This window comes from Thalassophryne amazonica, chromosome 16 (assembly GCF_902500255.1).
Source record: "Thalassophryne amazonica chromosome 16, fThaAma1.1, whole genome shotgun sequence".
Taxonomy (NCBI): Eukaryota; Metazoa; Chordata; class Actinopteri; order Batrachoidiformes; family Batrachoididae; genus Thalassophryne; species Thalassophryne amazonica.
In genome coordinates, this window is record NC_047118.1 from 35,018,357 (window position 1) to 35,031,205 (window position 12,849).

Consider the following 12,849-nt stretch of genomic DNA (forward strand, 5'->3'; position numbering starts at 1 on the left):
AATAGCCGGAGCCCGGCTCAGGTTTTGTGATTGATTTTGGACAGCAGCTTCAGTGTCAAGGTACTGGTGGGTTCATGGGGTTTTGTTCCACAGAGGTTTAAATTCCCTCTTCTCAGCACAACGCACGGTTTTAAATCTCTTCTCCAACCTTCATCTGAGGGTAAATAAAACCGACCTGCGTGTGGAGGACAGATGCAGCACGTGACGTGACGCAGCATCCCTTAAGGACAAGAAAATCATAAATTGATTTTTGTAGTTATTTTATTTTAGGGAGAGGGGGTCATCAAATGTGGGCAGGGGTGAGGGGGTACTTTGGAGACTAAAGGCTGAGTTTTCTGTGCGCGTAACGGAGCGAAGCGCACGACGGAGGCGACAGAGAGGGAAGATTCTTCACAGCAAATGGGAGGGGAGGAGGAGGTCTGCCTGCTGGACTCAAATGTCCTTAAATCAGTAACACGGTGGTGAGAGAGAGAGAGAGAGAGAGGGAGGGAGAGAGAGAGAGAGAGGGAGGGAGGCAGCAGCAGCGCGCAGAGCCAAACAGACAGAGAGAATCACGAACAGCCTTCTGGTGACTGTTTTCTTTCAAAAGGATAAAAAGAAAGACAAAGAAGCAGGAAAACAATCCAGACGGATCATCCTTTTCTCCACAAACAGGTACGAAAAATTAATTAATTAATTAATTAAAAACTGTCAGATAAATAATTCGTTATATTTATAACTCGCAAAAGTGTTACCTTAAAATAACATTATCACAGTTAAACTACAGGCTCTCAAGAAGATATTATTAAAATTATCATCATCATCATCATCATCATCATAGATCTGTGATTTAGGTGTTACAGAAAAACAAAATAACGTATAACGTAATAAGTGCCTTCAGGTCACTGATAAAACTCACAAATCAGCACCAATTGTATATATATATATTGTGTATATATATATATATATACAATATATATTGTATATATATATATATAGTCTTCACAGTAGGTTTGTTTATCCAAATTGTACCACAGGATCACTTTAATTAGCTCCCTGATTTTCCTTGTCACATCTAGTCTTAGGTTCATTGTCTTTCCTATAGGTGGCGTACTTTGACAATAAGGTTATCTCTGAACCTACACACATGCCTGTCATGTGTGTCTCATCCAGCTCATGGGCGCAATTTGGTGGGGGATAGGGGGGACATGTTCTCCCTCCCCCCCCCCCCCCCCCACCACCACCTTTTCAACCAGGTGGGACAGAATATGGTATGTCCCCCCCACCTTATGACATATATGTGTGTACTTGAAACATGCTATGTCGGTCTTATGCACAAACCATGTCAGTCTTATGTGCAAAACCATGTCAGAATAGTATCTTTGTTTCTGCAAGTTTGTATTTTTAGCAGCATTGACTTGTTTACACCTGTTTCTTGTTTGTCACATTCTGAATTTTCTGGGACTGCATTTGCCCAGATTTGAAACCAAAAATAGTTGCCTCTAGGGACTAGTGTCTACGCATAAGTATCAATGGACCATATGCTAATTTACTAAATTCTAAAAGTTAGAAAAGGAAATCAGAAAAGGTATCTGGGACCTCAGAAAGCCCATCTGCAATTATTGCTTGATCTCCAAAATCAGTCTATGCAAGCGAAATTATGTTCAGTATGAGTGTTGTCATTAGTGCCACTTCGAAAATTAAATTCATGATAAGTAATTTATCCTAAACTTATGATCTGTTGTTTTTTCAAACTTATGCAAAAACAAATCTTGAGAAAATAAAATACAGTATGCGATAGTTAATAATTATTAAGAGCCTGTTCTTTCATATTTATGAATACATTTTACCACATTGCAGTTGTTTTTTTTTATGAGAACTCAACCTATCATTCTTTTTGAGTTCTACACATGTGGTGATACCTTATTTACACCAGGATGTTAATAAAATCAGTGCTGGCTACTCTCAGAATAAAGTACTTATATCCACAGTTTCAAATTGTATAAGTCAAATGGTGTCCACTTTATGGTCTTCTCAGTACATTAAAATTACTGTTCTGGATGCTCAAAATGCATCTGAGCTTATCTAGAAACCATTGGTTCCTGGGGGCCTAAAGCGGCCCCCAGACCTCCAGCCTATGGGCTTCGGCCCGGCATGTTTCGCACATTGTCTCCCCCCCAGTTTCTAGTTCTAAATTGCACCCTTGTGAGTGAACTTCGTGATTTTAATCAGGTTTAGCTCTGCTCCAGCCAGAATGACACAGGGGTGGCCGAATGTCATTATGTGTAAATTTAGGACCGCGTTCTTGCATTTGGCCATATAGACAAATGAATTATGGGTAATCGCAGGATGATTCTCAGCCTTTACAGTAGATTTTACAAAGTAAAATTTACTCTGCCGGGACTACATTTAGTCTCACTCAAAATGAACTCTATCACAGAGCGAAAGCAAATCTATCACAGTAAAAAAAAAAAAAAAGTGTTATTTGAGTTGAACTACTTGTTTGAGCTGATAGAGTAGATTTGAACTCTATTTGTAGTGGAACCAAATGTAGTTATTATTTCTAGTGTTCTTAGCGATCAAGATCCCTTTAAAAAGAAGCTCATTGTTTGAATTGTTTGTTGTGGTCAAGTGACAGGTTTAAATTACAAAACAATAACATACAAGCATGTTGCCCTTACGTTTAAGGGGACACAACTGTAAAATGATTTTTGGCTATTGGCCGCCTTATTTTTGCCAGCCGTTAACTTCTCAAATGAATAAACAGTCCAGACCATGCTGCACATTTGAACAGCTTTTGTCGCCATCTAGTGGGAGATGTGAGCATTTTAGGGTTTCAGGTACATTTCCTCCTGAAACTGTAAATTCATTATAAAAGGCATTTTTAAAACTCAGAAACACATGCTTTTTTGTTTTGTTTTGTTTTGTTTTTAGTTTTTGTTTTTTTAGTTTTGTTTTTTTTTTTTGGCATGCAGCGTTTTGACCTCCTAGTATCAATGTTTAAAAGTACACACACACACACTCCAGGCATCCTTCTCAGTGTGGGGCTTCAGTCCCACTTAATAAAGCTCACTGAGTCTGCTGTGCTGGGTCACCACTTACAAATCACACAAGGAACTAAACAATCCCTGCTGGACATCTCCTACAAATCACTGTATGATTGAAGTGTGCAATCTACTGAGTCTTGAAACAACCCTGATTAAAGTTTTTACAGGTTATTTTAAAGCCGATGCATTGATTGTCTGAGTTTATGGTTGAAATCATTTGTAAGGATGCCTTTGTTTTGAATTTAAATTGGTGATCAGGTGGTCAGTGAAGCACCTTATGGCCGGTACAAGGTTATAGGCTTCTTCTGTGTGACAGCATTTAAAAATACATTAATTTCCAAAGGCATGCTGATGTCACAATACATTTCTGTGGAGCTTGATAACTTTTTCATTAAAAAGAGATGCAGCTGCCAAAAATGTTGGGACACTGGCAGCAGATAAAATATGAGGTCACAAATTTAAGTGTGTTCTTCCGTGAAAGTGTAAATTTGACTTTGCAAATAATAACCCATATTTTTACCCCATTTTCTCAAGAATCCTAGCTTTTACCCCAGTTTCTCAATAACCCTAGTTTTTATCCTAGTTTCTCAATAACCCTACTTTTTACCATAGTTTCTCAATAACCCTAGTTTTAACCCTAGTTCCCTAGTTTCTCAATAACCCTTGTTTTTACCCTAGTTTCTCAATAAAACCCTAATTTTTACCATAGTTTCTCAATAACCCTAGTACTTAGCCTAGTTTCTCAATAACCCTTGTTTTTACCCTAGTTTTTCAATAACCCTAATTTTTACTGTAGTTTCTCAATAACCCTAGTAATTAGCCCTAGTTCCCTAGTTTCTCAATAATCCTTGTTTTTACCCTAGTTTCTCAATAACCCTAATTTTTACCTTAGTTTCTCAATAACCCTAGGATTTAGCCTAGTTTCTCAATAACCCTAGTTTTTATCCTAGTTTCTCAATAACCGTCATTTTTACCCTAGTTTCTCAATAACCCTTGTTTTTTTATCCTAGTTTCTCAATAACCCTACTTTTTACCCTAGCAGCTTAGTAACCCTACTTTTTACTCTAGTTTTTCAATAATCCTAGTTCTTATACTAGTTTCTCAAGTACTGCTGATTCTTCATCGCTTCTCACATATTAGACTATTGCAAATGAGAGGATATAACTTATTCAATATCTTGCTGACAGATTCCTGAAAAGTAAAATTTAAAAAGTGTGCACACCTACCTCCAATTTTAACCGAACTAAAGGGTCGAAGAATTTTTCAAAACAGATTTTAAGCACATTTATTGCTAAGTTGCTCTCATTTGCACACTCTCTCACACCTTGTGTTTTCAGTCCTTTAGATGTTCTCTTGCTGCTCTTAAAATCAAATAAACTTGAAGCTGAAGTTCCTTCCTTCCTTCCTTCCTTCCTTCCTTCCTTCCTTCCTTCCTTCCTTCCTTCCTATCTAACATTTTAAATGCATTTTATCCAAAACATTGCTGCTTATATTGATCATTGATCGCTTTTATCTTGAAGTAAATCACTTTGCTTTACATTTGCAAGGTTAAGAGGTGTGCACTGTACCTGAATGTTGTCCTTATTAGTTGTAGCAGCAGCAGTAGTAATATAATATACAGTAATTTGATGTAAAACAACCATATTTATGTGATGGCTGGAAGAGGCCACAACACTACCAAATTATGACAACACTAGCAAATGCCAAACACACAAATACAAAAACCATATCCATCAATTTAACAACAGGTAGTCGGATCAAAGAAACATCTTGCATATTGAAAAAAATGCTTGCAAACACAACAAACGTAAACAGATAAAACCTTCAAAACAAGCCACAGTTTAATTTGATAAAGTGTCTGCTACAAATTCAGATAACACACAAAAACACAAATACCTCATAATTAGCCACAACGCAATAGAAGTACAAACAACACAAAAAGGGGTTTCTTTTACTGGTGGAGTGCTGTCTTTGGGCAAAAGCACATAGCTGGTTTGCAGAGGTGAATAAATTGATTTATTCAATTTATTGATGATTTCACTTTAAAAAAAACAAACCTATATTTTCACATTTTGTAATTTAGTTTTTTGATGTATTAACTGTCAGTAAAAGTAGTAGAAATCTCAAAATCAGCTGTACTTTTTCATGTACTGTGTGACTTTGCAGCACATGTTCTCTCAAACTAAATTCTTGCACCTGCTGAAGTGTATATTTGCTTGTGTTGTCTGTGTTTGCAAGTGTTTTCTCAATTTGTAAGTAATTTTTTGATGCAACTACCTGTTTTGTTGTTTGTTTGTTTTTTGTATTTGTGTTTTCTGCATTTGCTAGTGTTGTCTTACTTTGAACTCTTGTGGCCTTTCTCAGCCACCGTATCCCTGTAAATATTACAAGAATTGAATCAGCAATTTGTCACTCCATAATATTTACATCAAGAGTAAACCTTATTCTGTACATTTTATAAACAATAATCTGAACAAAAATTGAACATCACGCTATAAAATGCTACAGTGTGTTGAATTAAAATTTTATGTTTTTAAATGTTTTTCTTCTTCTGTCGCTGTCCACAGTGCTGAAATCTTTTTCCACCTGTTCTTGCTTGAAAAGATGGGCGTCACCTTTCCCTCACTGCTATTGGTTTGTGTGCATTTGGGAGCTATGCTCATTGGTCGAACCCACTGTCAGGGGGTGTGTCTTCGTGATGGCCGGTCCAAGGCCACGCCCAGCCCAGAGCCACACTTGACAGAGTGCGCGCTGTACTCTGATAGTGAGTGGATGTTTTTTTGTTGTTGTTGTTGTCCTTGTGCTTCTGTTAAAATAAAAACTTGTTAAAATCATCTGATTGGCAGCTGGCTGAACTCCTTCCTGTCCTTGGTGTTGACAGACAGTTGCTGCACAGAGGAAGACATTCTGGACATGTCTCATGTTCCCTCAGTCAGTAATCAGAATGAACCCTGGGACAAATGTGGCCTACTGAGCTCAGTGTACGTATCGATTACAAATTACACTTCATTCTCATAGTTTATTTATTTTATTTTATTTCTGTGTTGGGAAAATCTTGCCTCAGGCTCCATTATCTTTTGTTATGTTAAATTTATTTTATATTTATTGTGTGAACTGGTCAAACTTTCAAACTTAAAATCTATTTTAAAATTGATGCAACATAAGGCTTATATTACTGTCAATTTTACTTTGTTTTGCGAAATTCTGCATCATTTTTATTGAATTGTGTCAAAAAATCAAAATGTCTTACATACACTAAAATGTAAAAAGTAATGTAAAATTAATTTTTAAAACATTTTATTATCTAGTATTTATCAATAAAACAGTTTGTACCTTATTTTTATCTGATTTTAGAGTAAAATCATGTTGCATTTAATCCGATTTTTTACAATTATTTTATCACTGTGTGATCATCAGTAATGGTCTTTGTCATGCTTATAAGAAATCACATTTTTATCACTGTTGTTATTACAACTGCCAACAAAGTTGGAGGAGGTTATGTTATCGCCTCTGTTTGTTTGTCTGTTTGTTTGTGAACAGCCTGGAGCCCACAGTTTTTTATATATCGTTATGACATTTTTACTGAAGATTCATATCCTGATAGGCAAGAACTGATTCAGTTTTCAAGGGCAAAGGGCAAAGTCAGGAAAAAAAATCTTGGAAAATTGGAAAAAAAAAAATCCTATCTTTAACATTGAACAAATATTCAAAAATTCATAACTCTGTCAAAAAAAATATAACATTTCTTTCATATTTGAGAGCATTATGTAGGGTGGTATCCATTATTGACTCACAAAGTTTGAGCCCGATCCAATCCAGATTACAGATTTTGTGGCCATTTATATTTAACATTGAAAACCCCATTTAATGTATATTTTGCATTATATCTTAATCAAACGCACCTCAATCACTCTTATTTGTGACAATGAGGTGCAAACTGGCACTCTCAATAACTAGATTAAGTTTAATCTACATCTGATTCATGTTACGGATTTAGCGGATATTTGATTCTTTTTAACATTGAAAAGCCCTTTTGATCTATATTTTCTATTATATTTTAGCTTATGAAAAGTCACTTCTAACAGACTTCAGACTTCAAACTTTATTGATCCCAAAAAAGGGCAATTACGTTTACACTCCAATTACCTCAGACAAGATACAGCAATTAATCCACAATTATTACTTGTTTACCATAATAATAGCACACATCAAAATTAAAGACAACACATATACATTTGACATTGTTTATGTGCACTGAACTTGAAGTAGTCCATCTTCCGAATTGAGGCAAAGTGGGTGAAGGCCGCAGCAGGAGGGGCCCGCGCCACCCAGCCTGGGGGTTGAAGGCTGCAGCAGTAAAAACCGCGCTGCCTTCGAGGTGGCAAGGAGAAAGCCAGGGTGGGGGGAGTGGATAGACACGGGGCGGGGGGGTAATAGGAATGGAGGGAGGGAGACATGCATCGTGTGCAGATGACTTAAATTTCTGTCAATTTCTGTCTGTTTGTGTGTGTAAAGTCTGGCAGTTTCTGTCCTTGTGTGTGTGTAAAGTCTGATGTTGCTGGACAACAGCAGGCTGGGGAGGGGGTAGATGAGAAGGGGGGGGGGCGAATTCCTTCACCAAGGCTATAGATCCTTCTGGGGGAAGAGCAGGGAATTTGGCCTTCAGGAGCCAATAAGGCTGCCATGTTGATGTTTGGCGGAGAGATACAGAATTCTATTACTGCACCCCTGACCGTCGAGAGTCCAAATTTATGAAGAATATTCTCTGGTCCTCAGCAGTACAATTCCTTTACAATGCAGTGATTTGCTCCGAGATTGAATCCATGTTGCGTTTGAGTTCAAGAGTTCACGCAGTCTGAGATTACACAGCATTGCCCAACTCATTAATTATGACGGCCTGATGAGGGGACAAAATTCTGGAAGCAGCCATCTTGCTAATATTCCTGTGGGTCAGGGCAGCACACAAACCAATCAGCACCAAACCTCCCACCATAAAAGCGAATATGATTGAATCCTCAACATCTTCCACAGAGAGTGGAGCTGCATGTCACACTCCATTCTCTCAGGCGTCGAGAGCAAAGCCCGCTGGGTAGGTTCCATCAGGGCACACAGGGTCCCCAAACCCTGATCTCCTTGTCGAAAACAAATGCTGTCAATGGCATTAAGAGACCAGCTGATCAATTCCATAGTTAATCCAAATCATAATTTGAAGAATTCACAGTCTGGTGAAGCTGGGACTTTGAAGGTCGGAGCAGAGATAGAGAGCAGAAAGGAGGAGAGGAGAGGGGAGGAATGTGACTGTCCTTGTCGGAGTCCCAAGAAGAGAGAGAGGACTTTGACCTTAAAATATTTATCCAAGGTAAAAAATTGTAGAATTGGAGGTGGAGGTTTGTGCTCTATGAGTGCGGTGCTCTAGTTGTGCTTGGTTTTATTTGTAATTGAAAATACTGTTGATATCCTGATAATTAATTTATTTGTTGAATAAAATATACATTTTTAATTTTCATATTTGCTGTTATTGTAATATGAATGTTTGGACATTTCAAATGAGATTTCGCAATAACCAATAAAAGGAGGAAAAATATATCAAGTATGACATTTTGAGGATGTTTTGTATGAACATGCTGATATATTATACATTTGAATGGATGAAATGAAGTTGCTCTTTAAGGCACACTGCAAATTATTTGGTTCTTACAAAAAAAAACTTAGATTTAGAAGTGTTAGATCATTTATCGTTCTTTAAGAGTTAATTTCTTATTAAGTGTTCAACATGATTATTTATAGATTTAACAGTCCTAATTCAAGAATCTTATCAAGTGATATTATCTTCTTGCATAGACAGATAATTTCTATTGTTTTGTGGACCTTTTCCCTCAGATTTGGGGTTTTATTTTGTTTTTAGACACCTCTTCTTTGCAGTGCATTTATCACTATTCCATTCAGACAGAAATGTCTTGATGAAATTTTTCCTGGCAAGTGTCAAAAGTCTTCTTTTAGTTCATCTTGAATAAATAACAAGAATCTGAAAAAATAAGAGGCTGTCAGTTCACACTGTGTAACAGCAAAGACAACAGAGGAAGTCTTATTAAATGAGATTAACAGAGACATGAGAAATTGAATCCACTAAATCACAAAGCAAACACCAACCTCAACAACAAGGTGACAGCTTTGCTTGTGACTGTCTTGTGATGACAGCAAACCTTTCCTGGCTCTGATGCATAAAAAAAAAACCTTTAAATGAAGGCGTCACTGTATATCATGTTAGTTGTAACTGCCCCGCTGTTTCTCCTCAGGTGTGAAGGATTCCTGAAGCGCGTGTCCTGTTTTTACCGATGCTCCCCTGATGCTGCCCGCTGGCCTCATCCTCACCGCCGCTCGTACATCCAGGCTGTGCCGCTGTGCCACAGCTTCTGCCGTGACTGGTGATGCTACCAAACACATTACAGAGGAAACCTAAATCAAAACCTGAATCTGTCCCTCAGCACCGATAAGACTGTCAACAGAGATTACTGCACAAATCACATTGAGACAGACGGCTCGGACAAAATACACAAACTGTCAGAAAAACCTAATGTTATGACGCAGCGGCTTCTTCTCTTTAAAGACGTCACTTTGTGACACATCAGTTTTTGCGAGTTTTTTCTGAGTTTCCAAGACATTTTTTTTGATGCAACTACATGTTCAGTTTATGCAGATGTTCTGTGTATTTGCGAGTGTTTTCTTAAATAGGTGATATTACCAATGGACATGAAGACAGTAAATGCAACAACAATCTGACATTTGACCTCAATGACCTTGACCTGCACCCAAGTGTTTGAAATCTGGATGACCTTGCTAGGGCGATTCTGGACTCTGCCTAAGAGTGTGCCAAGTCAGGTTGAAAATCAGATTATTTGACCTTAACATTTAACAAAATTTATATTTTAATGCCAGCTTTGTTGCTACACTTCACTGACACACCAAGTTTCAATTTCAATTTTCAATTTTCAATTTTCAATTTATTTTCATTTATATAGCGCCAAATCACAACAGAGTTGCCTCAAGGCGTTTCACACAGGTAAGGTCTAACCTAACTAACCCCCAGAGCAACAGTGGTAAGGAAAAACTCCCTCTGAGGAAGAACCCTCAAGCAGACCAGACTCAAAGGGGTGACCCTCTGCTTGGGCCATGCTACAGACATAAATTACAGAACAATTCACAGAACAATTCACGGACGAATATACAAGAAATGCTGTTGGTGCACAGGACAGGAGGGTCACCAACACGAATACAACTCCCATCTCTGGATGGAGCTGCAAATACTGTATAATTTACCAGCATTAAACAACAAGAAAAACAGAAGAAATACTAAGGTGATCACCAGCCACTAGCCCTAAGCTTCACTAAAAGACCCAGAATTTAGGTAAAGTTGAGGCCGCGGCACGCTCCGTTTCCTAATAAAATTAAATAAAAGAGTAAAAAGCGTAAAACAAAACTGTACCAGTATGCTAGCAATACGAAAGGGAAAAGAAGGACGTCTTAAGTCTGGACTTGAAAGTCTCCACAGAATCTGACTGTTTTATTGACGCAGGGAGATCATTCCACAGAACAGGGGCACGATAAGAGAAAGCTCTGTGATCCACAGACTTCTTATTCGCCCTAGGGACACAAAGTACTCCTTCACCCTGAGAACACAAAGCCCGGGCTGGTACGTAAGGTTTAATTAGGTCAGCTAGGTAGGGAAGTGCCAGTCCGTGAACAATTTGATAGACAAGTAGCAGAACCTTAAAATCTGATCTCACTGGGACAGGAAGCCAGTGAAGGGATGCCAAAATGGGTGTAATGTGGTCAAACTTTCTGCTTCATGTCAAAAGTCTGGCTGCAGCATTTTGAGCCAATTGGAGACCCCTAATGCTGGACTGCGGTAAACCAGAAAATAGAACATTGCAGTAGTTCAATCTAGAAGAGATAAATGCATAGATCAGGGTCTCAGCATTAGCCATAGATAGGATGGGATGAATCTCACGCTCGTCAGCACACTTCCTGAGGTACGTTAGATTTTGTGACTAACATTTATACAGTCAGTAAATATGGTGTCCCTCACACCTTATTATATTGAGCTGTATGTAGTCGTTTAATCAGCTTCCACTGCTGTGGAGTTTTGTGAACTCAATGTTCTATGCCTGCAGGGTGGGAAGCTGATTAGTAATTAAGCCAGGAAGTGTTTGCTGTTTGTACACCTTTGAGCGTTCTCTCTGTGTGTTGAGTGTGGACTCACATAATGATTCCTTCTTTCACAGACTCGGTTTGTCGCGGCCACCTGGGGGGTGTCGGCGGGGTCCTTGGGTCCGAACCAGTTCTGGCTCCGGACCGTTAGCGCTGCTGGGAGCGCACCGCAATCCACCATGCCAGACCGCGCACTATTATATTTTTCACAGCACTGTTATGTTCATTAAATTCTGTTATCCTTTGTACCGTGCTCTGCTTATTTTATACTGGGTCCTTCAAACGCTGGTCGGTTCTCCGGGCTGCGTCCGACACATAACAAATATTTCTAATGTGGAGGCCTAAGGAGAACGTAGGATCAAAAATTACCCCAAGGTTCCTCACTTTGTCAGTGTGATGTATGATACACGAGCCTAGGCTGAGTGTTAACTGGTCAAATTGATGCCGATGTCTCACTGGACCAGTCTTATCAGAGTTTAAAAGTAGGAAGTTTCTAGACATCCAACTTCTCACTGCTGCAAGGCAATCTTCTAAGACAGACCCCTGTGGAACCCCAAATTTCATGTCACTAAGGTTAGAGGTAGTGTTACTGTACAAAACACAGTGAGAATGACTGGTCAAGTATGACGTCAGCCATGCAAGGGCACTCCCAGTAATCCCAAAATGATTTTCCAGCCTATCAAGTAGAATATGATGATCCACTGTATCACATGCAGCACAGTGAAATTATATTTTCTAAAAGCAGACTGCAGTGGCTCAAAGAGATTATTCTCAGTAAGATAGTCCACGAGCTGCCGTGAAACCACCTTTTCCAGAATTTTAGAGCAAAATGATAGATTTGATATCTGCCGATAGTTTTTCAGTACACTAGGGTCAAGATTAGGTTTCTTAAGTAATGGTTTAATCACTGTAGATTTGAAACATTTAGGAACAGATCCAGAAGTTAAAGAAAGATTAATAATTTCCAGCACAGTCGGCCCAAGAGTGGGCCACAGGTGCTTAATCAGTTTTGTTGGTATAGGATCAAATAAACAGGTTGTGCTTTTGTTGACGTTACGAGTTAGCATGCCTAGTGAGATACTATCAAATTCTGTAAATCTAGGTAATACCTCAGTAGTGGCGCCCACCTCAATAGCATGGTGTAGTGGCTGGGTTAAGGCACGCTGCGATATGTTTAACCTAATGTCTTCTATTTTTTTCTCAAAGTAATCCAAGAAATCTTGTGCTGTAAAAGGAGAGCGAACTACAGGTGGTTGTCCATGAATAAGTGTTGCCACCGTGTTGAACAAGAACTTTGAGTTATGCTTGTTTTTGTTGATCAAATCAGAGTAATAGGTCCACTTTGTAGCTAATAATGCCTGCTTATAGTCGAAGACAGCATCATGCCACGCAAGGTGGAATGTTTCTAATTTTGAACAATGCCATTTCCGTTCTAGACCTCTTGCCTTATGCTTGAGGTCACGTAGGTAATCATTGAACCAAGGTGACTGTGATTTGGGGGAGTGCGGTTTTAACACAGGTGGCGCAATTATGTCGAGTGTAGTTTTTAGCACTGAGTTTAAACTATCCACAAGTCTGTCTACTGACTGGGTATTTGTCAGATGTGAAGCTAAGA

At 38.7% G+C, this 12,849-nt stretch overlaps 1 protein-coding gene across 1 annotated transcript in view; it reads left to right on the forward strand.

Annotated features, from left to right (window-relative positions):
* The first annotated feature begins 538 nt into the window (after window positions 1–538).
* The window catches only part of rtbdn (retbindin), a 28,823-nt gene continuing 16,512 nt past the window's right edge, over window positions 539–12,849 (forward strand). Inside the window, exons 1-4 of the mRNA XM_034190618.1 lie at window positions 539–654; window positions 5,594–5,790; window positions 5,908–6,007; window positions 9,323–9,451. Of these exons, the coding sequence (XP_034046509.1) occupies window positions 5,631–5,790; window positions 5,908–6,007; window positions 9,323–9,451 (389 nt within the window). The 5' untranslated portion in view covers window positions 539–654; window positions 5,594–5,630. The remainder of the gene's footprint in view (window positions 655–5,593; window positions 5,791–5,907; window positions 6,008–9,322; window positions 9,452–12,849) is intronic.